Below are 27,648 nucleotides of genomic sequence, written 5' to 3' on the forward strand. Positions count from 1 at the left end.
TTGATATAATCTCTACAGTAAGCGCGAGGTAGTAGCCATGCCTTAGTGGCTAGGGATTTCATCTAGGAATGCCCTCTTCATGGGATCCTCAGGTGCAGGATCGTGCCGTAGACTTCTATCGAATTCGGCCTTCAACTTGAGCATTGGTTGCCTCACCCATGTGTTATAGGGCAGAATATCAGTCTCTTCCTTTGGATCCCGGAGAAGATTGAAGAGATAGGGGCTTTCGAGTTTACCTGATGAGTCGTTGACTTTGGGCTCCCATACCAGATGGAGCTTCCAATGCTTCCATTTGATGGCACGGAGTTCTTCTTTGATATAAAAAAGAAATCCTTCTCTAGCCGATTTAACAAGTTGTGGATTTTTGAAGAAGTTGGTCTGGTCAATTCCGTCAATAGGTCGGTCCGCAGGCTTTTCTGCACCCGCGATACTTAGTATCGTGGTGAATATATCGGTTACGTGAACCATTTCATTTGAGACGATACCCTCTGGTACCCTTCCCGGCCACCTTATTATAAACGGCACCCGTAGACTCCCTTCCATGGCAGTGTGGTATGTGCCGGTCCACGGGCCCGCAGTCCCACGGTAAGGTGGTCTGAACTCCGGCCCGTTATCTGATGCAAAAATGAAAACAGTGTTCTCTGACAGGCCAAGAGAGTCTATATGGTCAACGATCTCGCCAACTCGATAATCCATTTCTGCCATCGAATCCGCAAACTCCCCATTGCCGGTCTTTCCTGCGAAATCCTTATGAGGGAGGGTTGGGAAGTGGAGATGGATCAGTGGATGATAGAGAAAAAAAGCCTGCTCCTTCTCAGCCTGTCTTGAGAGCCAATCTTTAGTCCTTTCAACAAGTACTGCATCAATTTCTCTTCTGGATGCCAAATCATAAAGTTGGACGTTTTCGGAGGCATTGCCGGCAACCCCCTTCATGATGTATGGAAGATCCACGACTTCAGACTCGAATCCCAATGCCGACGTGAATTGGCTCTCGTCTGTTGTACGTGGGATGCCGTACCACTCGTCAAATCCTCGGTCGGAGGGATAGCGACCTTCAATATCACCCAGATGCCATTTACCGTGGTGTGCTGTTGCATAACCCTGCGGTTTGAGGCACTCGGGCAATGTACGCTCCCACGTGGTCAGTCCCTGAGGGAAGCCTGCCGGTACAGATTGCCGACAGCCGGTGCGTATAGGATGACGTCCTGTCATAAGTGCGGAACGAGTTGGTACGCAGTCACTTTCCACGTTGAAGTTGTGTAATAGCAGGCCCTCAGTAGCAAGCTTATCGATACGAGGTGTAGCGGCACCACGAAGAAGACCACCGCCATAGCAACCCAATTCACCCCAGCCCAGGTTATCGGCGAGGATAAGGGCGATGTTTGGCTTGGCAGGGTCTTTAGACATTGTGTGAAGCTATGAAGCTTATTGCGGGCTTATTCAGGATGGCGAGCTGTGGTTATGATACCCATCAGAGCGGAAGCAAAGATGGCAAGATGTCAAACAGCAGGGACAATTCCAGATCACTTCACAAGGAAGAAAGAGCAAGATTGAGATTCAAAATTTCTCCGATCACATCAGCCAGCCGTGACCTAATTTGGATAGCGAATATCGTGACAAAGCCAGTCAATTAGACGAGATCGCTCACTGCCGAGCTCACCTCCGACGCCCATCGCCGACACCCCACTTGGTGTGATATACTTGGGTAGACTAGTACGAATAGACGCCGCGGCACGCAAAATGAAATCGCGATAACAGCAACACATCAAATGCTCATATTTGCAATGTCTGTTTGGCAAACATCTTTAGGATAAGCCTGGGCGCTGCTTGTTTCGTGTTGCCACTTTCTCTTATCGCCCGGCACCATACGACTTTCTCTTAGATGGAGTCGTGGCTAAGCAGATATATTGGCTTGATCTTCACAGCTTGATCTCATTGCACTTGAGTTCCGCTACCGACAACACACATCTTACTATTACAAACACTTCTGAATCGTTCGTGTGCGAAATTGTCCCAGATTTGTCAACTGCAGCACAATGGAGAAGGCACCACAGAATACGGTTGACCCGAAGCTCGCGCAAGATGACTTTAAGGACTCAGAAATGGACCAAACACAAGATATCAGTGTCGAGCCCACTGCAGTGTGGTCGGCTAAGGAAGAACGAAGGGTTAGATTGAAGTATGTTCTCAGCTCAGGAAGAGACGAAGAGGCTAAAAACTAACGACTTGACTTATTTCAGGCTCGACATGATTCTAATGCCAATTTTGATCATTGGCTTCTTTGTCCTCCAGCTAGACCGCAGCAACATTAGTAATGCTCTGACCGACACGATCACCGAGGATCTTCGAATTACTTCGGATCAAGTCGGCACGGGCAATCAGATCATGTCTGCTGGCATTGTCCTGGCCGAAATTCCTTCCAATCTACTGCTACAGCGTTTTGGTGCACCCATTTGGTTGACAACTATATTGGCTATATGGGGTACTATATCGTTGTGTCAGGCATTTGTCACCAATCTGTCCTCTTTTTACGCTACACGCTTTCTCCTTGGAGTCTTCGAAGGTGGCTACATTCCTGGCGCTCAATATGTCCTGGCTCTTTTCTATAAGTCAGATGAATTGGCTATTCGAACAGCCGTGTTTTACTTTGGCAATTACTTCTCTACTGCAACGGGATCCTTGATTGCGGCAGGTATACTACAACTTGGTGGGGAAAGAGGCCTGGCGGGATGGCAGTGGTTGTTCATCAGTATGTATTGGTCCTGAGGTCTTCTTTCCGAGTGTTTGAAAAGAAACAAATCACAGAACAAGGCACTAATGAATGCTTTTTAAAATAGTCGAAGGAGCTATCACATGATGGCATTTCTGGTCTTTTTTGCTTTCATGCCCTTCTCGCCAGCTCGTACCAGGCCTATTCATGGTATGTTCGACACATTCACCACGCGTGAGAAGGAAATCATGCAGACTCGTGTTGTCTCACACGACCGGTCCAAGGCCCATGCCAAGGCACACATCAACTGGGCGAATTTCGTCGACGCCGTTTGCGATTACCATCTCTGGCTTCATGGCATACTCAATATCCTAGCTCTAGCTCCTAAGGGCGGACTGCAGCTATATGGTCCTAGCATCATCAAGTCTCTTGGCTTCAACAAAACGAAAGCCAACCTCCTCAACTCGGTGAGCAGCTACCTCGTTGTGGTATTATCCTTCCTCATCTCGTTCGCATCGGACAAGACGGGTCAGCGCGGTCTCTTCTGTATTGTATCCTTTGTCTGGGCTATTGTCTTTGGTGGCGCATTGCTTGGGATTGGCGTCGACTCCGACAAATGGCTTCGCTATGCCATTTTTACTCTACTCGGCAGTGGCAACGCCCTTGCCCAGGGACTTAATGATGCGTGGTTGAATATCAACGCTAGGTCACCTCATAAGAGGAGCATTGGGCTCGCCTTCGTTGTGATGGGATCTAACATTGGTGGCATCGTCGGTCCCGAGCTATTCAAGAGTTCAGACGCGCCAGCATACGTTCACGGATTCAGCGCGGTCCTATCGTTGTATGCCGGTAGCATTCTTGTCAGCATGGTGCTCATTTTTGTCTATTGGCGTGATAACAAAAAGATGACCAAGAAATGTGAAGAGGGCAATCTCAGACCGCAGGACGTCAGACACTTTCAACTGTAAATAGATATCTTGCTCAGCTAGGTTAAATAAATCCTGAGACCAGCGTGCAATGTGCATCTGTATCTGTTGTCATGGAAATGAGAGCGATGCTGCAATAGCAAGTGGTTGGATCGTAGCTCAGGGAGCCTTTGTGACAGAGTCAACGAAAATGGGTCTTGACTCTCTCGCCAATCCCAGTGGTATTTGGGTTCATTGGCCAGCATAAAACCCACCCAGAGATCCCATAATCAACTCTCTATATCTGAGTCTACTACAGATCGATTGTCAAAGGATATTGTGAGTGATCTTGTTCAATTATGGTCTTCGTTGTTGCCTCCACCCACTCATTTCGTAAGCCATGGTCCGTAGAACGCATGACGGCTGAAGACAGCAACATGCAATGCTGAGGAAGGTATTTAGTGAAGCTAGATAAAAGCGAAGTCGTATGACGGCCAATCCTGAACCTACGATCGTGCTCTGTCTATCAGCAGCTAGCTTCAGAAACTCAGATATTAGCCAGGATATGGCAACGACTGCTTCGAACCATGAAAGAAATAACCTTGTCCCTATAAATAATTTTGACCATGAAATTTGAGCATTGACAGTTGCCGCCCGTCGAGGACGAGGTGTGGCACTACATAGCCCCAGTTCGACCGAGACCTCGGCGGAACTCCAGATGCCTAGAATGCCTTCAAAACAAGGCCACTCCCGAGACAGCAAATCATTTGTCCCGTGATATTTCGATATCCACAGGCCTAGAATTAGCTACCTCAGGGCAATTTGACTTTGTGGGGGTCGGGTGCAGTGAGGCATTAGAATGGTAGCAGTACGAGCCCTTATGCTCTATAGAAGACTAAGTGCACAACTTACCGCAGGTATCATGTTCTTTAATGTCAAAGTTATAGCATTAACACGGTGACAGCCACATTGGGGCAAGCCTGGATACCTAAATTCAATTTGTGAGCTATTACCCATTAGTCACTTCAAAGCTAGGAATCGAGTTAAGATCAACATCATGTCGTCTGCCTCCCAAGCTGGACCCACTCCGCCGGCTGTTCTGGTCATCTCCGATTCTATGTTCTGATATATAACATCTCACCTTTCCTTCAGTCGCTCTCGAAAGTTGATGCATTTGCCATCATTATCTTGTCAATAAACAATAAGCACCGCAGCATACTAGAGCCTCAGTATCGAAAAGACAAGTCGAAACAAACCACATCACACGAACCTCCAGATTGAAGAACGGGAAGATGAATGTTGACCAAATCGAGAGACCCGGTTGCTGAGACAAAAACTGTTGAACCCGAAAAGAACAGTGGAAACAGTGGTCCGAAAATGGACACAGATGCTTCGCCCTCGAAACACAATCTGGATCCTTCTCTCGATGAATATCCTGGGGGCATTAGACTTATCTGTGTTGTACTTGCTCTGGCTCTCACTATTTTCCTTGGCTCTCTGGATATGGTATTGTTCTCTCAAACTCACGGCATGGCTTAAATATCTCGCGGCTAATGAAAGCTTTCTCAGACTATTGTAGCGACAGCTATCCCCAAGATTACCGATCAGTTCAACAGCCTCAATGACGTTGCGTGGTACGGGTCCGCATATTTCATCACACTCGGTGCCACGCAGCCCGCCTGGGGAAAAGTGTATAAGTACTTTCCCCTTAAGCTCAGCTATTTGGCTTCCATCTTCTTATTTGAGCTGGGCTCGCTCATTTGTGCCACTGCGCCTAGTTCAAAGGTTCTGATTGTTGGCCGCGCTATTGCTGGTATTGGCGGGTCAGGTATCAGCACGGGTTCATATATAATCATCGCATTCTCTACAGAACCTAAAAAGCGGCCACTATTCACAGGAATTATCGGAATGGCGTTCGGCGTCGCGTCTGTTACTGGTCCGCTATTGGGAGGTGTTCTGACGAGCCATATCTCATGGCGATGGTGTTTCTACATTAATCTGCCCATCGGTGGCTTCTCTGCAATGGTGATAACACTCTTCTTCCATACACCGAGCACTTCCAGACCAGACACGTCTACTCTCAAAGAAAAGATATTGCAGCTGGATCTTGTTGGCATTTTATTGGCAATGGGCACCATTCTATCGTTTATTCTGGCTTTACAATATGGCGGCCAGACACATCCTTGGAACTCATCTTTGGTCATTAGTCTATTAGTCGGGTCCGCCGCCATTGGTGTATTATTTGTTATTTGGGAATATCTACAGAATGAACGCGCAATGGTTCCTAGACGGCTCATTGGTCAACGCGTCTATCTTGTTGAGGCATTGTGTTACCCCTTTATCCTCGGCCCTTACTATCTTGTGGTTTACTATCTTCCGATTTATTTTCAAAGCATTCATGATGCCAGTCCGGTATCCTCAGGTGTTCGAAATCTTCCTCTCATCATTTCTTTCACGGTGGCTACGGTTTTATCAGGTGGAATCATCACCTTCACAGGATATGCAGCTCCTATCAAAATTGTCGGCGCCGCTATCGCTGTGATCGGCTCTGGGCTCCTATACACCCTCGATATCGGTACCAACACGGGCGAGTGGATAGGCTACCAAATAGTGGGAGGTTTTGGTTGGGGGCTGATTGCTCAAATACCTATTATCACTTCTCAGGCGACAGCTCCGCCGAAGGACATGGCTACAGCAACTGCAATCATGCTATGTAAGTTGGCAGCATAATGCTTCATTGACATTGATTCAGGAGCTAATAAGTGTTCTAGTTACTTCATCGGTCGGCGGAGCCTTCATCATCTCCGCAGGACAGGCTGCATTCATCAATGTGATGAGCAAGGTGCTACCCAGCAGCGCTCCGGGCTTGGAGCCATCGGTGGTGATTGTCACTGGCGCCACAGAAATTCGAAATGTTTTCCCACCAGACCTCATTCCCGGTGTTCTCCGTGCGTACATGCGCGGCCTGAAGATCGCATTTGCAATCTGTCTGGCATCAAGTGCATTGGGCTTCATCACTTGCCTCGCAACAAAATTGAAGAGACTTAATACGGAGACAATCAAAAGTGGGGAGCAGGCTCCGGTGTGAATTAGAACTCTTTGCTTCAGTTCTCATCTAGCATTAGGAGGGTTTAGTAGTGTCAATCTCGGGGAAAGAGATGCGTATAAGTTAAGAGAGTCATCTCGTCTAAACAGATCTATAAGTCTCTAGGCGACTCCAGTGGTAAATACAACAAGACCTAGTACATATTGTCTTTTTAGTCACAACTATGATTATATGCTTGCTGATCCTTGGCGACTGTGAAGCACAAACTCCTGAGCATTCTACTCGCTGTGTAGGAGATCAACGAATTATGGCAATGTTTCCGATTTTGATTGCGAAGAGTAGGCTGCGCCTAAAAGAATTACCCCAATCGCCAAGCTTCTAAAAGAGACTCTATGCACCTATTTACTAGTTTACTGATCCTGAATACCTTGTCACTGTTCCCTGTGCAAGTCCGCAAGTCCGCAAGTCCGCACTGCTTTGCGAATCCTCCGCGTGACACAAATTCGGTCCCCGCCTCCGAACTGAAACCCCGGAAGGCCGAGTTGGAATTTTTCGGCGGAAAAAGCTATCATGTCGATGTCAATTTTCTGCTCTCTCGTATTATATTCGGTAGCCAGTTTCTGACTGGTCTTAGGGTCCACGCCAAGGTCTCTTCAAATGACACTATTTGCGAATGAGAGCTAGGGATCATGCAATAGGTTCCTTCAATAGATATAAGGAGGCGAAGCTGTAAAGACTGGAAGCAAAAAGGAAATATGGGGAGAAGCACGTATATTTGCAATATCGAAATGAGTCTGCTGTGTCTGCTATTGATCGACAAAGGATATATCGCACAAAACAGATAGAGCACCCTGTTAATTCTAGACCTAGCTAAAAAGATGTCACGATGACAAAAGGCCTCATCAAACATTCCTTTTGAGAAGCGATGAAGAGAATTAAATCTGGATCTCTCCTCTCGCTATGCCACCACAGAATAGAAGAAAGGCAATCATAAACCCAGCAATGGCAAACGCACCCTGAACATCGGCCCGCACCGTCGCCCAAATGACACCTGCAAGAAGAGCCAGGGCAAACCCCGTACAGCCATATATGAAGACAACAAACCAATTCATGCCTTCGATATACTGTAAGCCCCAGCCGGCGGAACTCCCTTTTCGTGGGCAGGCCTCAAGTTTAGCTCTAAGCTTTCTAGGAATTTTGCGGTACAGCACTGGGAGCACATCGGCGTCTTCAGGGTGCTCAAATAGATGCATGAGATGATTGGACCCGATAGGTGGGACAACTTCGGCTGGCATGGGCTCATAAGTGTACTGGATATGCATCGCATTGGATGGCAAGGACGGGCTGCTTTGTATATCGACAAGCTGGCTCCTGTACATCTCAAACTGGATCGGGACACCAAAAAGTCAGTTATTGGTAACATAGTCTGAAAAGTAGGCTTACTTACCATGATAAATTCTATACCACATACCTTCCGAAGTCTTGTCCACGCACTGCGTCCCCGCTGGGTGAAGTAGTAATGCCGCATGACATGGAAGAGTTCTTGATCAGAATTAATGCGGCAGACTTCAGCTTGATGTAGCTTCGTTGCGTAGCGCTGGAAAGGAACACACAGCAGAAGAAAATCGTGATCTTTCTCCATGTTGTTAAGTACGCCTGAACAAAAGCCAAGCTCTAAATCCTGCCCCTTCTCGGATCCGTGCCTTGACCATTTTCGCCAAGTAAGGCTCATACAAACATTCTGAAAGCCGTGCCAAAGCTGAATGAACACATGTTTCGTGTCTTTAGACTGCTGCAAGACCTCGTTTGCATCGGCGAGATCGGAGTATGAGCTGTCTTCAGTATTATTCTTTCTGAGTTCAGACTCGATTTCCGCCACAGCACCTGGACGAAGCTCAACGAAATCGTCATATAATTGTTTACCGCATTTCTAGGCATGTTCAGTCAGTTCTGCAGGCCTGTCTGCTGTTACTCTACTCAAGCCAGATTTATGACAGGTACTTACGCAGGTCCATGTAGCCCTTTTTTTCCCATCCATAATAGCCGGTTTGCAAATATTCGTTATTAGATTTTCAAAGTAAAGTTTGACTGAATTTCCAAACATATAGTTCGCCTGCTTCGGCCGGCGCAACTTGATAAACGCCTTTACGTTGGCTGCCAGGTAAATAATCGGTTCGGTCTCAAAAAGAAACGACTCGGCAACGATATATATTGGATCAAAGGAAGAATCGTCCATGCTGTCGTCAGACTCATCAGCAGCATCGACTTGTTGTCTTGTCGGCTGATCCCCGGCTTCATCGGGTAGATTGTCAGTTTGACATAGTTGGCAATGAGCCTCGACAATTCTCTGAGTCAAATTGAGACGCGATTTCCGTAGAAATCGGCAGGCATCAATCTGAACTTGTTTGGTGGTTTTGTTAGAGGATTCTTCCGACGCATCTCTCGTCGCCAGATTGTAGAGGTCTTCAGCATAGCGGCGAAGAAACCTCTCAATGTTGCGGAGTGACTTCTGGCGCGAGTGAGATCGACGAACCACTTGTGGCCACAAATATCGAAGTTCGTGGTGTTGTAGAAGACGGCGGAAAATAGCTTCAAGGGCATCAATATCCACGGTGGTAGCAGATGATGTGGTCGAGAATACACTCTCGGCTTCGGACAAATCCGATTTGTCCGAATCCCACGTGTCATCTTGATTCCAGATCGCTTTTCCATTATCTGAGTCATTGTGTATAGACTCTGATCCAATCTGACGCTCAAGTCTCCGGGGCGGGTTAGGTGCTGTGAGCTCCACTACAGTACTTGACCCTTCATTTCTCAGGCTCTCGCCTAGATAATTATCGCTGAATTCTTTGCGTTTCTTGAGCCTCTTCGAAATGGAAGAATAAGCTCTACCCCCTGCAGCTTGTATCTTATCCGTTTTACTGCCTGTTGCGAGATGTTTATTAAAGGTAACGACGGTGCCATCAGGCGCCAAGCTTGCCGACAAACCATCATCATCATCTAGCAAACCTCTTTGAGAACAGGTGGTAAGCGGGGGATCCGACCCCGCAGACCGAATTTGATCGCCGACTATGCTAGTTTTGCGAGGATTACTTGAGCGGACAAGACGTGAGGTTGTCGAATAGCCCGCTGAGATTGGAGAGTGTTCCGAACAAGTATAGCCGACGAGGATTGTTCTCTGTTGCACATTGTGGCCTGGTCGGCCATACGCCGCACATCTGTCGGCAGCGTGCTGGTAGTACATACACCTACATCCATGATAGAGCTCAGTGAGCTGAAAGCACATCTTGTCGGAAGTCTATGCGGTTAGAAGCAAAAGAGAAACATGCGACAAACATTGCATGATGGTTGTGCATATCATTATCCAGTTTGCACAGCCTTCCTGGCAACGGTTCTCAAGTTTTGATGTGGTAGGCTGCCTCTTCTGCAGAGGACAGCACATCTTTGTGCAGCGAGTTTCTGATTGGGCTAACCAAGTCATGGGTAAAACACGGCAGTTTGTTTATCTTAAAACCAGATAATCACGCGTACAATGGATCTAGATGAATCCTCAACGACTACCAAGTCCTCCTTGGCCACTGAACAGAGCACATGGTTTTAGTAAGCAATGTGGATCACTTTTCTATCTAAGTTATTTATCGTACTATTGTCTCCGTCTTTTTTTCGTTGTGTAAATTTTCAACTTATCTGATTATAAGAACGAATTTTTTCAGGAGATTTCGTCCACGGACTAGAGGTAAAAGTGTACCTGTCAATGTATATCAAGGCCTTCAAAGCAATTAGAATGAATGAGGTCTCGTTAAGGAAGAATATCCTCAATTTAGTGCCGCATACGACTGCTTCTAGAGGGTGAACAAATTGGATCGCCTTACACATGTGTCAGTCTATACCCATCCAAACAAACCAACCACAGGTGGTGATAGTGTAACAACAACAGGCTGAAATTGAGTCTCGCAAGATATATTCTAGCATAGGAGCAGGCTCCCGCTGTTGGTGGAAGATATTTGTGGCTGTGCATTCTGATGGGCGTGCTACAGTGTGTGTAGCTCGGTTATGGCGTATCTGACCTCCCCATAACCCACCCGTCCTTGATCTATATTTCTGACTTTCGTCGATCTCGCCAACCGGACACAAGCCACCAGCACCAAGGCAGTCACCAAAGCATGGTGTTGCTCACACACACTCATTACAATTCGGCCTTGTTTTATTTGAAAGTACAGGTCTGTGGAATTCTGTGGTAAGCTTATCGTGGCTGAGCCATTGGTGGCACGGGTTAAAGCCGACACCTTCGTGCATTCGAGAATGACTTTCAAACGTTACTTACAAATTGGCTGGGTACTCTATTTATATCAGGAGCTACCAGAGTTAAAGCTTCCAAGCGGTTATGTCCACGAGGCTGCAAATTCGTTATGAAGTCTTTTCAAGACAGATTGATACAATTGAGTCTCAGTTAAACCATCAATTGTAATTGGATGTGGTGCTGATCCTTAGGATCTCCTTTTGGTGGACCACAACCTTAGTTTGGATTTGTAGGCTATTCATATGAGTTTCGTGGCGCATTAGTGCAGATATTCACCTGTGAAGAAGATCTTCCTTTGGCTAAAGAGCTGAGTTGTGATACATCGCTATGCATAGCCACAAGTTGAAGCTGCAGCTCCACATTTCTTTGACTCACTTGCAAATCGCAAAAAGCATCTTTATATAGTCATTATAGAATGGAATATGAGTACCACCTAGAATTGTTTTACATTGACCAAATTACTTCTCGAATTTTGAATATTTGGCACTTGAACACACTATCGACCTTACACTACTCAATGAGCAACAGAAATGGCCGAAGACTCACGTATAGAAGCTCCACGAGTTGCGCTGGGTGATCGCATGAAGTCCTATGAGGCTGCAAACAATCTAAAGTTGGCCTCGGGCGTGCCGGTCATATTACGACTCGATGGTCACGGATTCTCGAAATTCACAGCCAATTTTGCCCGGCCGTTTGACCAGCGGCTTCACGATGCCATGGTAGCAACGTGCGGTGACCTGCTCGTGCATTTCCCCTCTTCCAGCCTCGCTTATACCCAGTCCGATGAGATAACGCTAGTCTTCCCTTCCGGGGTTGGCAGCTTCAACGATCGTGTTCAGAAGATAGTCAGTCTAGCTTCCTCTTTCACTAGTGTGCGTTTTAATATGCACCTTGCCGCCTTCCTGGATGCTTGTCCGAAACCGGCGGTGAAGAACACGGATGTACTCGGCACTGCGCACTTTGACGGAAGGCTGTTTGGGGTTCCGAGTGTCGAAGAGGCATTGAATTGTGTGCTTTGGAGATGTCGTGGCGACGCAATACGAAATAGTGTTTCTGCGTTTGCTAGGACACTATTCTCTACGCGCGAATTGCAAAAGAAGAATACGGAAGCTATAATGAAAATGATAGAGACAAAGACGGGAAGTGCTTATAGGCATGTGGTACCGCCTTGGGCTGTCGAAGGTACAATAGTGAAGAAGGAGCAGTATGAGGTTGAGGGGCAAAATGCAATGACCGGCGAGGGGGAGAAGACACTTCGTACGAGGACAAAGGCAGTCGACAAGGGCGTAACTGAGTTCTCAAATGCGAATTTGAAACTCATAAGAGAGAAGTATTGGGATACACGTTAGATTCAAGGTTATTGTAGGGAGCTTAGAGTAAGGTAGTTGGCTGGAAGTATGCGGTCTTATCACGTTATTAGTGGTATGGTATTGATATTGGTTGGTCCCCTGAAGTGACTCGATCCCTTGTGGAGTTTGTTGTCGAGCTGGAATCTGACTGCTTGGATGAAAGCTCCTAGAGTGCACACTAACAAGGTTCCGTTGATACTCTCGAGATGCTTTAGCGGTATACTCGGCAATCAGTATCGATTTTTGCTTGTGTCCAGGCCAGGGTTCTTTTCACATTACTCAAACACTCCTCGCTCGAACAATCTGTGATTCTCTTGCTGTATAATTTGATTTTAGGGAACTGCTTCTTTCGTTTGGCTTGCCCGATATCGTCTTCAGTTGAAAAGGTGGTGGTTATCGTCGGCTTACAGAGTGGATCTTGATAAAGGGCGGGTCCGATCGATTTATCATACTTAATGACCACTAAGTCATGAAGTTACTGATTTTGATCTCGTACCAGGCCTAATCAATTTGCAAATCTCCATTCTGATAGAGACACTTTACATGCTGGGATCCAAAGCATCAAAAGATGCCGGGACCAAAGTCCACTAAAGTTTCCTTCAAATACAGCTTCTTAGATGACTACAGCGAAGGAGCACACCCAGAGCTCCTGAACGCCCTAGTAGCGAGTAACTCCTCGCAAGAAGCGGGCTATGGTCACGATACATACAGCGAGGAAGCACGAGACTGCATTCGTCGGCACCTCGGCCAAGAAGATGTGAATATCTTCTTCGTACCCAGCGGAACATCCGCCAACGCCATTTCTATCGCAGCATGTCTTCGGCCGCACGAGGCAGTCATCGCAGCGAGTTCCGGTCACATAGTAACTCGAGAAACCGGTGCAGTCGAAGCAAGCGGACATAAAATTATCAATGTCAGGCCGGAGAATGGCAAATTGACGCCAGGCACGATCAACAAGGCACTCGACGATAACTGGCATTTCCCCCACATGGCGAAGCCGAGGCTCGTCTACATTTCTAATGCTACCGAGATTGGCACGATATATTCGAAAGCCGAACTCAAGGCGATTAAACAAGTATGCGAGAATAACAATTTGATTTTGTTCCTTGACGGAGCTAGAATTGGCACGGCGCTGGCGTCCCTGACCAATGATATGACCTTACACGACATTCTGGAGTTAACAGATATTTTCTGGATTGGTGGAACCAAAAACGGAGCGCTTCTAGGAGAAGCTGTAATTGTGAAGGACCCGAAGCTTGGGGCTGAATTTGAATTCTATGTGAAGCAACATGGCTCTTTGCTGGCCAAGGGTCGGATAATAGGGGTTCAGTTCGCCACTCTGTTCCAAGACAATCTTTATTTCGACCTTGCTCTTGCAGCTAATCAGGCGGCTATGAGACTTTCTCGGTCCATCGTTGAAGCAGGATTCTCGCTCTTTGCCGCAACTGAGACGAATCAGGTGTTTGCTTTATTTCCGTTGGCTCTGGTGGAGCTCCTACGACAGGACTTCCTCTTCTATGTTTGGGAAAACCTAGAAAACGACTATGCAGTTGTACGACTTCTCACAACATGGGCTACAGATCCTGTTCAGTTGGAGAAATTTGATCAAATTCTTAGCTTGTGGAAATTGTGAGTAGCTATTTAGACTTTGAGAAGAAAAAAAAAATAGGCGGATGGGGTGCAACCGTTAATCCGATTGAGCCATTATATTGTCAAGAAAATTGTTGATATCAAAACCTGATCCGTATGACTCTAGTTTTCTGAAGAGAGGTTGAGTACTGTGAAATATCTTGTTAGGACTCACACAGACAAAGAGCGGCGAGTGGGCGGGGTCGAAGAGGTGAAGTGCGGCTAACAATTGCATGTCACCGCATTTGGATGATAGTGGATATTCGCCTGAATGACGTCGATCACTAGCGGCCGCACGTGGGGAAGCTCGCTCTGTGGACTGGCCTGCATCTGCGATTCAGGTGCAACCTCAACTTTTCAGTACCTCGATCCTTTGATCTGCGCAAGTTGGATCTCAAGTGAACCACCCCATACAATCGCGCAACTTGATGCCGATGTATATATACAGGCTACTTTGCATTGAGTCTTTTATCTTGAGCATGTAGACTTGATCTAGAACTCGGCAAACAATCGCGCAAACAATCGCGCAAACAATCAGGTTATTGGCAGTATCAAGCGACGAACCAGCAACCGACACGATGTCTGCAAAGCGAGGGCCCTCCGTTCTGGTAGGTTCATGCCTCGTCAATGAATTTGATTGCTTGAAGCATTGCCATAGAACTCACATTTGCTTTCCAGGTGACCGATTCCAGGGAACGGCCTCCAACCAGAGGCACGTCGCAGCGGCCTGGTACCTCTGCCACAGCTTCCGGCCGCATGCCCATGCGCTACTTCTCCGTCGATAATGTCCTCCAGCATGCATCCGAGATTCCATCTGGCCAACCTCGCATACCACCAGTCCCGCGGCCGCAGGGCAGCTCTCTTGCTGCAGCGCGTATGGCAGCGCGTCGCATCAGTGGTGGCTTACCAACATTAGCATCCGGCCGCACGGGACAGCAAAACGTACCATCTCGGACGACAAAGGTCAGCGAGAAGCTAGTTCTACTCCCAGAAACGGTGGATGAGAAAGAAGATGAGGATACTTCCGGCGAGGAGGGACTAGATGCGCTCGCGGAGCGGAATGCCCTGATCAAAGCGGCCGAGGAGGAAGACAAACCCCTCAAAGACGAGGAGCTCGATGTATTGAAGAAAAGAGGTGGAATCCGAGGCAAAAGCTATGCAGAGAGACTGCCGAAGCCTCAGCGTGCCGAGAAGGTCTCACGCGCGACTGCATATTGCACTGCCCAAGCTTTCAAAATGAAGGCTACTGCAGAGTTCCTACGCACTAAACATGAGGCCAAGACGAAGCTCTACGACGACTGCTTATATGTCGTCTATCATCTTCCTCTTCTCGCGGGAATTGATGGATATCGTTTACGGAGTAGACCGATTTTGAAGACTCCAGGCACCGGCAAAACTGTCCTGGATTTAGAGATTGAGCGAAGCGAAAGAAGAGACGAGCACGAGGGCTATTTTGATGATTACGCCTATGGCGAGCGCGGTATTTCGGGTACACAGAACAGCCCGCCGAATTTGCACCACATGCATCTCAACGGCTCAGAGGAACGAGATAGAGATTTACAAAGGAGGATTGAAGAGGACCACCCGAGAAGCCCCATCAACAGGCTCGTACCAGACGCCAAGAACTTTGCTGAGATGTTCGTGTACTCCTACGGCGTTGTCGTCTTCTGGAATTTCACAGAGCACCAAGAGAAGGACATTTTGGCAGACCTCACTTTTGCAGAGAACGAGGAGGGTCTCTCGTTGGTCACACGGCCACTGGACCAGAGCGACTATGAGACTGAGGAGTTCCATTTCGAATACAGCCCCGACGTCAAACGGCCGAGAGTGTTCAACGATATGATAACTCTCCTGCCTCGTTCGGACCACATGGTTAAATTGACCATTAGTCACGCCATCGCACAAAGCACAAAGCTGTGCTTCTTCGAAGAGAAGATGTCAGAGACTATGTTGGACGCTCAACATGTCCCGAAGAGACTAGCCTTAACCGGTGAACTGAACATGACAAGGACAGAGATCGTCAAAATCCTTGGTCGGTTGTTCAAGAGCCGTGTTGATATCAACCTCTGTGAGTAAACGCACTCGACCCCAAGTATCCTAGTTGCCCATCTAACATCATTTCAGCGTCAAATATTCTTGATGTTCCTAACTTCTTCTGGGACTCGGAGCCGAATCTCCATCCTCTTTACGTTGCCATCCGCGAATACTTAGAGATCGACCCGCGCATTAAAGTGCTCAACGAGCGATGTCGCGTATTCCTCGACCTTGCTGAGATCCTGTCCGACTCGGTCGCAGACGCAAAGATGAGCTCCATAACGTGGATCATCATTATTCTCATCGTCGTCAGCATCATGATCACCGTTACCGAAGTGTCCCTGCGGTTCGGCATCTTGGAGAAGAGCAAGTCAGGGGGCTCGGGCAGCAGCGCCCCGGGGACGGTTGTGAAGCTGAGGGGTCCAGATTGGTTGGCCCAGAACAACATCACGCTGGAGGACCTGCGACTCTGGACGGCGCAGCTTTCCGAGCAGGAGAAGGGCGCCATTTGTGGCGCGGAGATTGTGGGAAATACCTTTGCTGGCGTCTAGTTGAAGGCGGCTGTTTGATCTTTACTTAGGCATAGCATAGCACCGGAGTTTGGCTTTGATCTCCTCCCTGAGATATCCAGGCACTACGCCAATTCGTACAAATGAGCTTGCGACAATAGTTTCAGCAATCAACTAATTATCGCACCTTAGGTGCACTTATCCATACAATACACACTTTTTGTATCTACACGGTCAGAGTTTGCTTCGTATTTGTGTGCTTTGGTGTTTATATTCCAAGCATTTCTACCTCTTTGATTCATTATGACAGCGAAATACATTGATGTGCCCCTAGTGGTGCGACTTCAGGTTACCTGTGGCGTGGTTGATGGAGTTCTCGATGATATCCACCCATCTCAGAGCATTCGTGTAATCTTTGGAGTCGATGCTCTCATCGAGTCCCGGGAACACGGCTATTCCCCAGTTAGTGTCATTGTGTTCCCAGTGTGAGAGTTACATCAACAGCAGGGAGACTTACCACCGGCATAACCAGTCCACAATCCTGGCGCGAACACGACGTGCTTAAACCACTCACGGCCGTCCAGGCCACCCCGGAATAGGAAGTTTCGCTCCAGGTATTTGTACTTGGTGTTAACGCCGCGGATCTCAAAGCCGAGCTTGATCTTCTTGGGCCACTTCCACCATGGGATCTCCTGCTTCATCTGCTCCTTCAGTTCATCGGCCCTGGTGTCTAGCTTGATCGATTCCTCGAGAAGTCCGCCGATGGCGTCGTGAAGTCGGCCCAATGCCAAACGGAATGTGTCGGCATCGCCAACAACCTCATCACCGTCATGGTGATGCCTTGAACGGAAAGCGACAATCTCATCCTCTCTAGTGGGCTGCTCTGCAGATATGGACAAGGTCGATTCCAGCTTGTCTTCCACCTTTTTGACGTAGTTGTCAAGTTCCTTGGCATAAGTTGCCGCCTCGAATGATAGGACAGGCTTGTCAGCAAGCTGAGCCGTCGTCAGAGCTAGAACTTGCGACATTGTTCGATGGTAGATGAATCCCGGGTCGCCATATTTTTCCATCCAGTAGAAGCTATCGTAGTTGCTATGGTAGTGGTATACAGGGTCCTTTGGTCCAGCTTGGAAACCCATGTCGATGCATGGGATACCGGCATGGTCCTGGAACGCGGTGAAATCGCTACCGCTGCCCATTGTGTGAATCGTCCCATCCCAAGTGTCGCGGACAGTCTGCCCTTCAATAGTCTGGTTGGGGGATTGAACCTGGGAAGTAACATCATATAGTAGCTGATTCAACAGTGGTGCTGCGGAAGCCGTGAATCGTTGGCCGCGAACTCCGACATCCACATTGAGGTAGGCAACATTCGCATGGGAGAGCCACGGTAGGTATTCCTCGACCCATTCTGTGCTGCCAATAAGCGAGTATTCCTCACCGTCCCATGAAGCGAAGACGATGGTGCGCAGAGGTTTCCAGCCTTGTTCTAGTGCCTTGCCAAAGCTGCGAATGACTTCATTAATGACGGCAGAACCACTGTTGGGATCGCCAGCGCCTCCAACTATCCAGGCGTCCCGGTGATTGCCTACGACGACTACCTCATCTGGGATTGATCCGTTGATAATGCCAATAACGTTCCAAAGGGGAGTTGTGATATACTCTTGCTCATTGTATAGGTTAAGCACGACATCGTCGGGAGAAGGTCCGATATTATATTCCACGCCTTTGTACTCCAAGCCAAGGTCCTTGGTCCAGTATTTATTAAAGTCCTTTGCTGCAGGACCGTGTCCGTTCAGTGCTTTTAAGATTGGGAGAGCGTCTGCATATGAGATCGGTATAGACGGAATGCTTGGTATATAATTGTCGACGGGGCCGCGTGGAACACCTGGTTTTGATGGGTAGCCGGGTGTAGTAGGATCACCTGGCGCAATGCTCAAGAATTGTGCGCTACCACGCTGAACGCTGCTAGGATTTCGAGCTGGCCCCTTTGGATATTGCTCCACTCCATTCTCGTCGGTGACCTCTCCATCGTCGCCTGGGTCGCTATACAGCACTGCTCCGATCATGCCCAGCTCCTGCGCTCGCTTGACCTTCAGGCCACGGAAGATGCCACCATATCGAGCAATAGCAATCTTGCCCTTCAAGCTCACATTGGCTTTGACCAAGTCCTCATAATCCTGGTAAGTTCCGTAATTGACGTACACAAATGGTGCTGTGACATTCCCGCTGGCAGAGTAGCCGTGAAATGTCGGGATGCTGTTGTCGAATCCGGTAGTTGGGTCCTTATCGAGCACATCTTCAGTCAGAGAAGCCTCGAAAGACACTTTCCATGCTGAAGTGTCCTTCTTGGGCTTTTCCAAGATGGCAAGTCGATGATCAACAGGACGGTTCAGGTAAACATCATATGCTACAATGTCTGACTTGATACCCCATTCCTCCCACTTATCCTTGGTCCATACAGCTTGTGAGTAGTTCTGGCCAGCCAGATGCGCGCCTGCAGTGTAGTACTCGCTCCATTCTCTCGCTTTGTCGCTATCAGGCGTTTCGAGCAGAATGTCCTTCAGTTGCTCATAGGTAACCTTTCGGTCTTTACAGCCGGGCCATGACCAATCCCAATCATGTCTGCGGTGTCTGTGTGTCGGGAAGAACACCACAGTGAAGAGAAACACGAAAAGCAGAAAGATCAATGATGAGGACAGGGCAATGGCACAAAATCGGCGCAGAACATTGTGAGGATAGCGGCGACGGGCAGGTCCGACCCTGACGGTCGCGATGAGCGGGGTGTTCTCATTACTCATCTTCTCGTTATGAACCGAGGGGTCTAACTTTTCGCTTGTCAGCATCTTTGCTCTACTCAAGAGCGACATGGTGAGTTATGAAGTCGAGCTTTTTGAGGCTCATGCAAGAATGGGGGTGATGCGGCCTGTACGCATGCCAGTCGCCACCGTCACGCGAGGGTTGTTCTTTAAGCTCTACAAGACAGCAAACTATTGAAAGACAAGAACAATCAACTGACCAGAGGAGAATTGGGAACAAGACGAGCACGTCATGTATGTGAAGCTGGTGAGATGGATCTCTATCTGCAGCGTATCTGCGCGATAAGGACCATCCTTGTGGAACTGAAGTGGAAGCTGCAAGGGTCGTCAATGCCGTGCTTGCTTGCTTTGGAGCTTGATGTCGCTATGGAAGGGGCAGTTGACATCACTGTCTCAATGCAGCTGCCTGATAGGGTGATCGGCCTACATTTTGTCCGTGTTTAGCCCTTCCTTGCCTACCTTTTGCCTGTCTGACTAACCAAACCCCCCGCCGCATACAATTACCTACTTGGTACTTCACATGCATCCGCTCTTCAAAACCACTCTGGTATCCTCCATTGCTGCAAAAGTGTAGTCGCCGATGGTTGAACACTATCTAGTTGCACAAACATGTGATACTTCAGCTGTCTAACAAGACTAAGCAGCCAAGCAGTTCTTAGAGCAACCCGTCTGACATCACGGTACACTATAGCACGGTACACCACGCGGGTGTCGGCAAACAGACGGCAGCGGCGCTCCTCATCAAGCAACACTTTCAGGTCTCTCTGCCTCTGGCAAGACGACGGCGTCCTCCGATTTCAATGTGGTGCAGGGCTCTCACTGGCTGGCAGTATGATCGGTAGCAGGGGGTTGTGGCGGGGAGGACAGTAGCCTCGCAGCTAAATGTGGGTAAGACACGACCGGCACGCAAAGCTTTTCCCAATGGACCTGTCCGGATGACCAATGTCATGGCCGACAACGGACGCGGTTGCCACTCTTTTCGCTCGCGGTGGGCACCCTCTCTGCATTGCATCACTAAGGCGCTCCCTCGACGACACCCTCTTACTGCTCCGTATACCGTTCCTGTGTACGGTGAGGGAGGCTGGACTGTCACAATGGCGCTTCGAATAGGTCAGGTTCCATGCGATGCGGGCCTCGACGATGCAGACGCTGCAGATGGGAGGATCCAGAGTTCATAATCTGCATCTCGGCCGCACACCGTGTGCAGCCCGGGCCTGGTCTTGAACGTTCGTGAACGGCCCCCGGACCACTCAGATCCAACGGTATCGGCGGAGAATAGCCGAGCCACCCCAGGCTGTCGCTGGAGTCCAGCCTCTTTTAGTGCCCGCCGGTTGTGCATGGCCGCTTCTGGAGGGCTGCAGTCTGCAGATGACGGGCTCGTCGCCGTCTTGAATTTTCCACTCGATTCCCTATGACTCCCAAGGCCTTTTAAGTACCGTAGGTGGCGCTTCGCTGCATTTCTCGCTCTTCTCCTCTCTCCTTGAGTAACGACTTCTGTGTCTTTTGGTGACCTATTCTACTTTCCCTCAACAGGACCCTTCAGTTGCGTTTTAAGAAGGCAGCGTCATTCCTTTCTTTGCTTTCGCCGCAAGACTCTGCGGCGAGGCCTACGTTCGGGAAGCCCACGAGAGGCGCCCTATACGCGAGAACGCGTCTCGAAGAGGAGGAGACTACCCAGTGGTGGACATCATAGCGTGCCATATTCTCTCTCCTTGCTAGTTATAAGCAATATATCACCTTTGGTTACATTACGAACCCTAGCCGCCGTTCAGCATGCCGAAGGGATATGAGCCGAAGCTGCCTGCGAAGCAGCTGGCGATTCTGGGTAAGCATATGTCGTTCGTACTTACATACCCGGTCTGTTCCAAGACCGTCGTCTTATTGTCTCCATGCCTCAAGTGAAGCACGCCGGTGGTGATTTCGTCTGTTGTGTGTAGTGACTACTCGATGTTTCCCATTCAACAGGTGAGTTAGAGGCGCAGTGCTGTCTCACGGGCTACAGACAAATACCACGGAGTCATGAAGACGACGGGCCAAAAGGGCAGGACATCAACAGGATTGAAGCAAACCATACTTCAGGTACCTCTCCCCCTTGTGGCTTTGTTGCTAATATCATTTTCCAGCTGTTGCCAGATTTGCCGAGCCGCTGGCCCTGACCTCCGTCTTCCCTTATCTTCCAGAAATGATCGAGAGTTTCGGCATACCGAAGGACAACGTGGCGAGGTGGGCGGGTTTGACGGGCGCTGTTTTCTCGTTATCACAGAGTGTCACGGCTGTACCATGGGGAAAGGCTTCAGATACCATCGGACGAAAACCGACAATATGTTTGGGCTTGATCAGCACTATGATATGTTTCATTATTTGGGGCATGTCCACCAGCTTGCCTATGGCGATCACAGTACGTGCTATAATGGGAGGTGGAAATGGAAATGGTAAGATCCCCTTGCACTTTTGCAGCTCTCTCATATTGACACACTTGCTCCAGTTGGTATTATCAGAACAATGGTGGCCGAGATGGTACCTGAGAAGGAACTGCAACCGACTGCCTTTTCGATTATGCCTCTGGTATGGAGTATAGGATCTGTTTTCGGCCCTTCGTTTGGAGGGTTCTTCGCGAGACCTGCGGAGCAATACCCTTCTATTTTCGGAGACAGTTGGCTCTTCAAGACGTACCCCTTTCTGCTCCCAAACCTCATGGCCTGCATCTTCTTCTTCATCTCAGTTGTGACCGCGGTGCTTTTCCTGAAGGAGACCCTCGAAACCAAGCGCCACGACAGAGATTGGGGTTTGATCATCGGCGAGAAACTGATCCATCCATTCCGCAAGTCACGGAGCAAGCATCTTCAGAAGAGATCTTTTGTCGATGATGAAGCCACCGCTCCTCTTCTCTCTCACTCAGGCCTGCACACCTCAAAGAAACACAAGATTGCCCCGCAACCGGCACTGAGAGAGATTTTCACTCGTCAAGTCATTATTTGCATTGTCGCGTATACCCTTCTCGCGTTGCATTCCGTCAGCTATGATCAGATTCTGGCCGTCTTTTTGAATTACCCACAACAAACTCCCGACTCGCATAACACCCATCTACCGTTCTATTTCTCTGGCGGATTCGGCTTGAGCTCTGGTCGTATCGGTACCATTTTCACAATCTATGGGTTTGCGTGTGGAGTCATCCAATTTCTTCTTTTCCCGCCACTGTGCTCCAAGTTTGGAGCGCTGAACTGCTTCAAAGCATCCAGTAAGTTGACACCTCACCAAATCACATATGAGTTATGTGCTAAAATAATATTTTAGCTATTCTATACCCCATCGTTTACATGGCAACACCGTACAGCGCACTCATTCAGGACGAGCGCAACCGCTACATTGCCCTGAGCCTGATTTTGCTCGTCAAGAGCTTCGCCGTCATCATCGGCTTCCCCTGCATCACCATTTTGCTTACCAATGCCGCGCCCTCGCTCCGCATCCTCGGCACCCTGAACGGCTTCGCCACGACCTTCAGCGGCCTGGGCCGTGCCTTTGGTCCAGCAGTCACCGGCACCACCTTCACCTACGGCGTTCAGCGCGGCTACGTGACGCCGGCCTGGTTCCTGCTCGCCGTAGTCGGTTTCCTGCAGGCCATCCCAGCGTGGATGATCGTCGAGGGCAGCGGCTTCGCACACATTCCCGACTCTGACGACGAGGACGAGGACGAGGACGACGGTCTCATCCCATCAGATGAGGCCAACTTCAGCGACGGGACGGCCGTCGACGACGACGAGCAGCACGCCTTCGCGGCGGTCGCGATCGACGCCCCGGACCTGGCGGCGGCGATCCCCGAGCCGGACGACGTAGACAGCGACGTCCCGCCGCTGGAGCCGACAAAGGTGCTGCATTCGACAGTCAACGCCACCGCTGCGCCGGGCCACGTGCGGCTACGTAGGATGTCTGCGTCAGGACAGGATCTCGAGCGCGATCCCGCCGATCCGAAATGGAGGCTCAAGCAGGGCGATGATGACATTGAGGGATGATCAACTAAAAAGGAAGGACCATTTATGATGTTCTGGTTTAATTCTCAAGGCGTTTGGGTGGATATATCCAATCATAAAAAGGGGTGTCGTTATATACAGAGGCCGCTTCGGCAGGCTATGATCTTAGTTGTTGTGGGTTTGTCAAGGCTGGGAAACGGGTCATGGGCTCACGTCTACGTGGGGTGGGCTTTGCATTGCATGTCTTGGGCATGGTAATATAGCTGTCTAGATAGGCAGGACAATAAAATGACGGATGATTTATTAGTAACGTTGTCACTTTATCTTTGATGCGCCAAATTTGTGACATATTTCTCTCTAAACCCAGCAATTCATATCACTACGGCATTGTCTGTCCACAAGACCAGTATTGAAGACGGACAGTTGATGAATGGGAATGTGGGTTCAATATCTAAGTATCTAAAGGCATTTATATATGCTACTAGGGGAATAGCCTCCTGATGCTCTTTCCCCTAAACCCTAGGCGGATCCAGCCAGATTACCGAGTGGTGCCCATGGCATGTCAAGAAGTGTTGTATATGTACTTTGAACAACAACCTTTTACAGTTTCATGCGAACGTTCAAATGCACATCAAGCCATTCAATGTCCAAAGCAATGCCAAAGTCATTTCCGTTTTCCCATTCCAATGCTGCTGCAAACACGCAAGACATCAAACACTCCCTGAACACCCCTTCCTCACTTCACGCTCCTATCTCCCGTTCCCGTCATGAGGCAATCCTGGTATCATGTATCCGTTATCTCATTCAACAATCCGCCTCATCTTCGACAGCTTCCCGGCACACACTCTACACAGTCTACTGAGTTCTGTAGAACTTCTTGTAAAGCAAATGCAGGAGAAGATTAACGTTTAGCCGAAGGTTGCCCTCAAAGAGAGTCATGAACTGATGAGCCTCGAATTGCGCCTGGAGTAGGTCTTCGATAGGCACCAGTGCGCTCGCGCCTGGGATTTGAATGTGGCCACGGGATCCTTCAATTGAAAAGACACCAACCTCGTCACACGAGATGGTGAGATTGATTTTGTCCCAATCGCGATCTGCCGTACCAGTCCAGCTAACAAGCGCACCCTTGTCCATGAGTTGCCGCGCGCTGTACTTATATGAGCCGAATTTGGGGACTCGCCCGCTGCGCTCCAGCTCCCGTTGGTGATTATATTGCCTAGTGAAGGGTAGGAGGAATTTCTTCTTGCTGTAAAATTATTAGTGACTGCTGAGAGGTCGAATTTGATATCGGAAATACATACCCTTTGTTCTTTTGTAAGGTTGCCATAGCTTGCTCGATATAGTCGTCATAACTCTTGCGCTGCTGTTCAAGATACTTGGCCTTCTCGTGCAGGTTTCCAAGCGTAAGACGAACACCTTCCAACTCGCGCTGTCTTTGCACTCTTCTACGGCTCTTTGTCCGGATGTCGAGGGCGATCGCATTGAGTATGTCTTGATAGAAATTGTGCTTGGAAATACGCCCCATGTGCTCCAGTCTCAAGACGTTCTCCAGCGCGGTACGCTTAAGCTCATAATACGACATCCTCGTCACGTCAATCATATTAGCGTCAGAGTATGCTCCTCTAGTGTTGGTTCCCGCCGAGAAGTCATCTCGCAGAACGACTCGCCACTTGTGCTCGTCTTCTGGTGATATTGGCTTGACTAAAATCTCTAACAGGTTGGCTCCTGTCTGCACCCGAATGATGTAGAGAACACATCTCTTCGTCTCCATGAACAGAGCCTTGACCTCAGCTTCGGGGTCATCAATATCGTGCAATTTGGGAGTCAAGAACATCTGAATATCGGAGGAGCCAGCAGCGGTCATCTCGTTCTCGTTGCTCTTGGCGCTACCAAGATCTTGCATGATCTCGCGAAGTACATCATCTCGATTTGGACAAAGGTATGGCAGTTCCGAGGCGATCAGGTTGTGGATGGCAAAGATATCAGTCATTTTGATATAGAGGGTCGGCTTATTCTTAGCATAGAGATCGTTGAACTCATCGATGTCGAATGTGTTTTCGGCATCCGGGACAGAGATGAGATCAGCCAGAATACTGCCCAGGCGTTCCATTGATTCTGCCAAGAAAGCATTGAGCGGCTGTAGATAGATGTTTTCTCCGCCAAAGGGGCGGCCGGAGGCAATCTGGCCCAAAACCTTTGCAACTTCGCCGAGATTCCGCTTTTGTAATGGGCTGAGCTGTTTCTCGATTACGCCAACATTCTCCGGAGCAACGAGTGCTGGTTGCAAATAAAAGCGCCAGAACCAGTTGCCAACAGTTTGCAGATGTTGATGTTGGGGTTCTCTCTTGAAATGTTGGCAAAGGAATTCGAACATTTGTTGACAGAGATAACGCAAGCCATATGGCAGTCGAGGCAGAAGCTCTTCGAGGGCCGACAAAAATTGATTGCAAATTTCTCGAAGATCACGAAGATGATCAATGAAGAGCTCTCTTGTTTCAGGGTCTTTGATTGCCTGCTCTCGGGGAATATCCAGAGGTCGCCGACTTGGTTGTCCTGTTCTCAGTTCTTCGTTGTTGATTGCCGATCGGTAGATCTGCATTGGGTCGCTTTCAAGGTCCAAAGCTGGGTCTTCGATAATGTTGTCTCTGATTAAAGGGCCAAGCAAGTCCCTTAAGTACTTCCTATCCCGAGGAGAGCGAGCATAGTTGCTCAATAGCTTAGACCAGAAAAAGTTGCCACGGAGGAAATCTTGAAGCGACTGGCAGCCATCGATCTCTTCGCGCATGGATCTCGCAATCAGCTTCAAGAGGTAGTACTCTTCTCTTCGCTTTTGGGCATATCCGAAAAGCCCCATCATCAGGTGCTCCACTCTCTTGCACTCCTTCTCGGCGGTACCTTGCTCGCGGATGCGCTTGAACAAGCGTGCCAGGTATTGTGGCTGAGTTTGAAGGTTGAAGAAAAGCTGCTGGTAAGAATCGAGCTTCTTTCTTGAACTCTTGTTGAGAGCTTTGAGATCGAATTGGTTGGCAGACGACATTGAGCTATTTGCGAGGAGAGTGCCCGTGTGGCCACCAAAGTTGTTTTGATGTCTCACAACCTCGTCCAGGGTGATTTTGTTCTTGACCAGCAGAGCAATCTTGATGTCAAGCTGGTCGATATACTGTTCCAACATTTCGTTTTGTCGCACCTGCTGGACCACCGTCTTTCTCATTCGCTCGAACTCGACCTCTTCATTAAAGTCAAAGTCGCTATCATTGAGCAGATGGACGAAGTTCTTCACAGCTCCCACGGGCGGGTTCTTTCCGGTAGTGAGGCTCTTGTACGCCTCTCCCTGAAGCTTAGCTCGGACGAAGCTCTGGATTTTCACAACCTTTTGCATATTCTCCTTGAAAAATCGTTTCTTCTCCACGAACTTGGCTCGAACGATGAATGCCTTGGCAGCTGCTTGAATTGCGATGATAGACTCTTCTTCTTCTTCCAGTTGCGCCAATAGGTCTCCTACCTTCGCTCTTAGTAGCATGGCTCTCGATAAGGCTTGAAGAGACACGATTTCCGATTCGTTGGCGCGGAGGTTGTCGAGAAATTCGAAATGCTGTTGACGATAGAGGAAACCACAGATTTGCGCTTGGAGACCAGTGATCTTGGGGGTTTGTCGAGCCAGTGCCTGGCGGTCAGAAGCAAGTCGTTGACGCTCTAGCATACCACGGATCTGGGATTGGAGGTCGACAACACAGGGTTCGTTCTCGGTCAAGCCTTCCAGCGTCTCAGCAACGTCTCTTCGCACAGCACTGGCGCGGATGCAGGCTTGCAAATTGCCAATTGCCTGAGAGTGTTGTCGAAGTTCTGCTTTGAGAGCCTGAACGCTATTTCTCGCCAGTCGGCCCCTGCATGCAGCTTGAAGTGACTCCCATAGCGGTGTGAAATGCTCGAGGTGCTCCTTTTGGATGGCGACCTGATTTCTCGTCAGCATTGCCCTTGCGACAGCCTGCAGGCCTGTGACGGCGCGGGCTTGTCTTTCCAAAAACATCCTTTCCTGATTCAGCCTGTTTCTCAAAAGCGTTCCTCGAATAGCAGCCTGGAACCCGCTCAGGGGCCCAGCCATGCGCTTCGTTTCTCGCTTCTGTGTATTGATATCCTTGCGGGTCAGGTATCCCCTGATCACAGCTTGGATATCTCGTACAGGCCCGGACACTCTGAGTAATTGAGATCGCGCCTCTCGTACCTCGTCACGGATTCTACCAGCCCGTATCAGACTTTGGAGCTTTAGGATATCTCCCTCCATACTCTTCCAATACCGTTCCTTCTGCGTCTGTCTCTTCCGAACGAGATACCCCCGAGCAGCGCTTTGAAGATTTACAGCAAAACGCCTCATCTGAAGTCGG

At 49.0% G+C, this 27,648-nt stretch overlaps 5 protein-coding genes across 5 annotated transcripts; 3 read left to right on the top strand and 2 right to left on the bottom strand.

Moving 5' to 3' along the window:
• Positions 1 to 2,036: 2,036 nt before the first annotated feature.
• UCRPA7_3621 (putative alternative sulfate transporter protein) lies at positions 2,037 to 3,678 on the top strand (the record flags this gene model as incomplete). Its single annotated transcript, XM_007916353.1, has 3 exons — positions 2,037 to 2,179; positions 2,241 to 2,387; positions 2,838 to 3,678. The coding sequence occupies 3 exons, from the start codon at positions 2,037 to 2,039 to the stop codon at positions 3,676 to 3,678; spliced, it is 1,131 nt and encodes a 376-aa protein (XP_007914544.1).
• A 10,839-nt stretch (positions 3,679 to 14,517) lies between these two features.
• UCRPA7_3622 (putative sad1-interacting factor 3 protein) lies at positions 14,518 to 16,524 on the top strand (the record flags this gene model as incomplete). The annotated part of the gene is made up of 3 exons (XM_007916383.1): positions 14,518 to 14,547; positions 14,618 to 16,007; positions 16,064 to 16,524. 3 exons carry the CDS (start codon positions 14,518 to 14,520, stop codon positions 16,522 to 16,524), a joined length of 1,881 nt encoding a protein of 626 aa, XP_007914574.1.
• Positions 16,525 to 16,812: 288 nt separating this feature from the next.
• UCRPA7_3623 (putative n-acetylated-alpha-linked acidic dipeptidase 2 protein) lies at positions 16,813 to 19,349 on the bottom strand (the record flags this gene model as incomplete). Its single annotated transcript, XM_007916282.1, has 2 exons — positions 16,813 to 16,934; positions 17,000 to 19,349. The coding sequence occupies 2 exons, from the start codon at positions 19,347 to 19,349 to the stop codon at positions 16,813 to 16,815; spliced, it is 2,472 nt and encodes an 823-aa protein (XP_007914473.1).
• A 1,722-nt stretch (positions 19,350 to 21,071) lies between these two features.
• On the top strand, positions 21,072 to 23,308 carry UCRPA7_3624 (putative major facilitator superfamily transporter protein; the record flags this gene model as incomplete). The annotated part of the gene is made up of 4 exons (XM_007916329.1): positions 21,072 to 21,123; positions 21,422 to 21,730; positions 21,784 to 22,536; positions 22,593 to 23,308. 4 exons carry the CDS (start codon positions 21,072 to 21,074, stop codon positions 23,306 to 23,308), a joined length of 1,830 nt encoding a protein of 609 aa, XP_007914520.1.
• Positions 23,309 to 24,121: 813 nt separating this feature from the next.
• Positions 24,122 to 27,236, bottom strand: UCRPA7_3625 (hypothetical protein; the record flags this gene model as incomplete). Its single annotated transcript, XM_007916381.1, has 2 exons — positions 24,122 to 24,512; positions 24,568 to 27,236. 2 exons carry the CDS (start codon positions 27,234 to 27,236, stop codon positions 24,122 to 24,124), a joined length of 3,060 nt encoding a protein of 1,019 aa, XP_007914572.1.
• Positions 27,237 to 27,648: the final 412 nt, after the last annotated feature.

The sequence above is a fragment of the Phaeoacremonium minimum genome (assembly GCF_000392275.1).
Source record: "Phaeoacremonium minimum UCRPA7 unplaced genomic scaffold PA7_03_scaffold_290, whole genome shotgun sequence".
In the NCBI taxonomy this organism is placed as follows: domain Eukaryota; kingdom Fungi; phylum Ascomycota; class Sordariomycetes; order Togniniales; family Togniniaceae; genus Phaeoacremonium; species Phaeoacremonium minimum.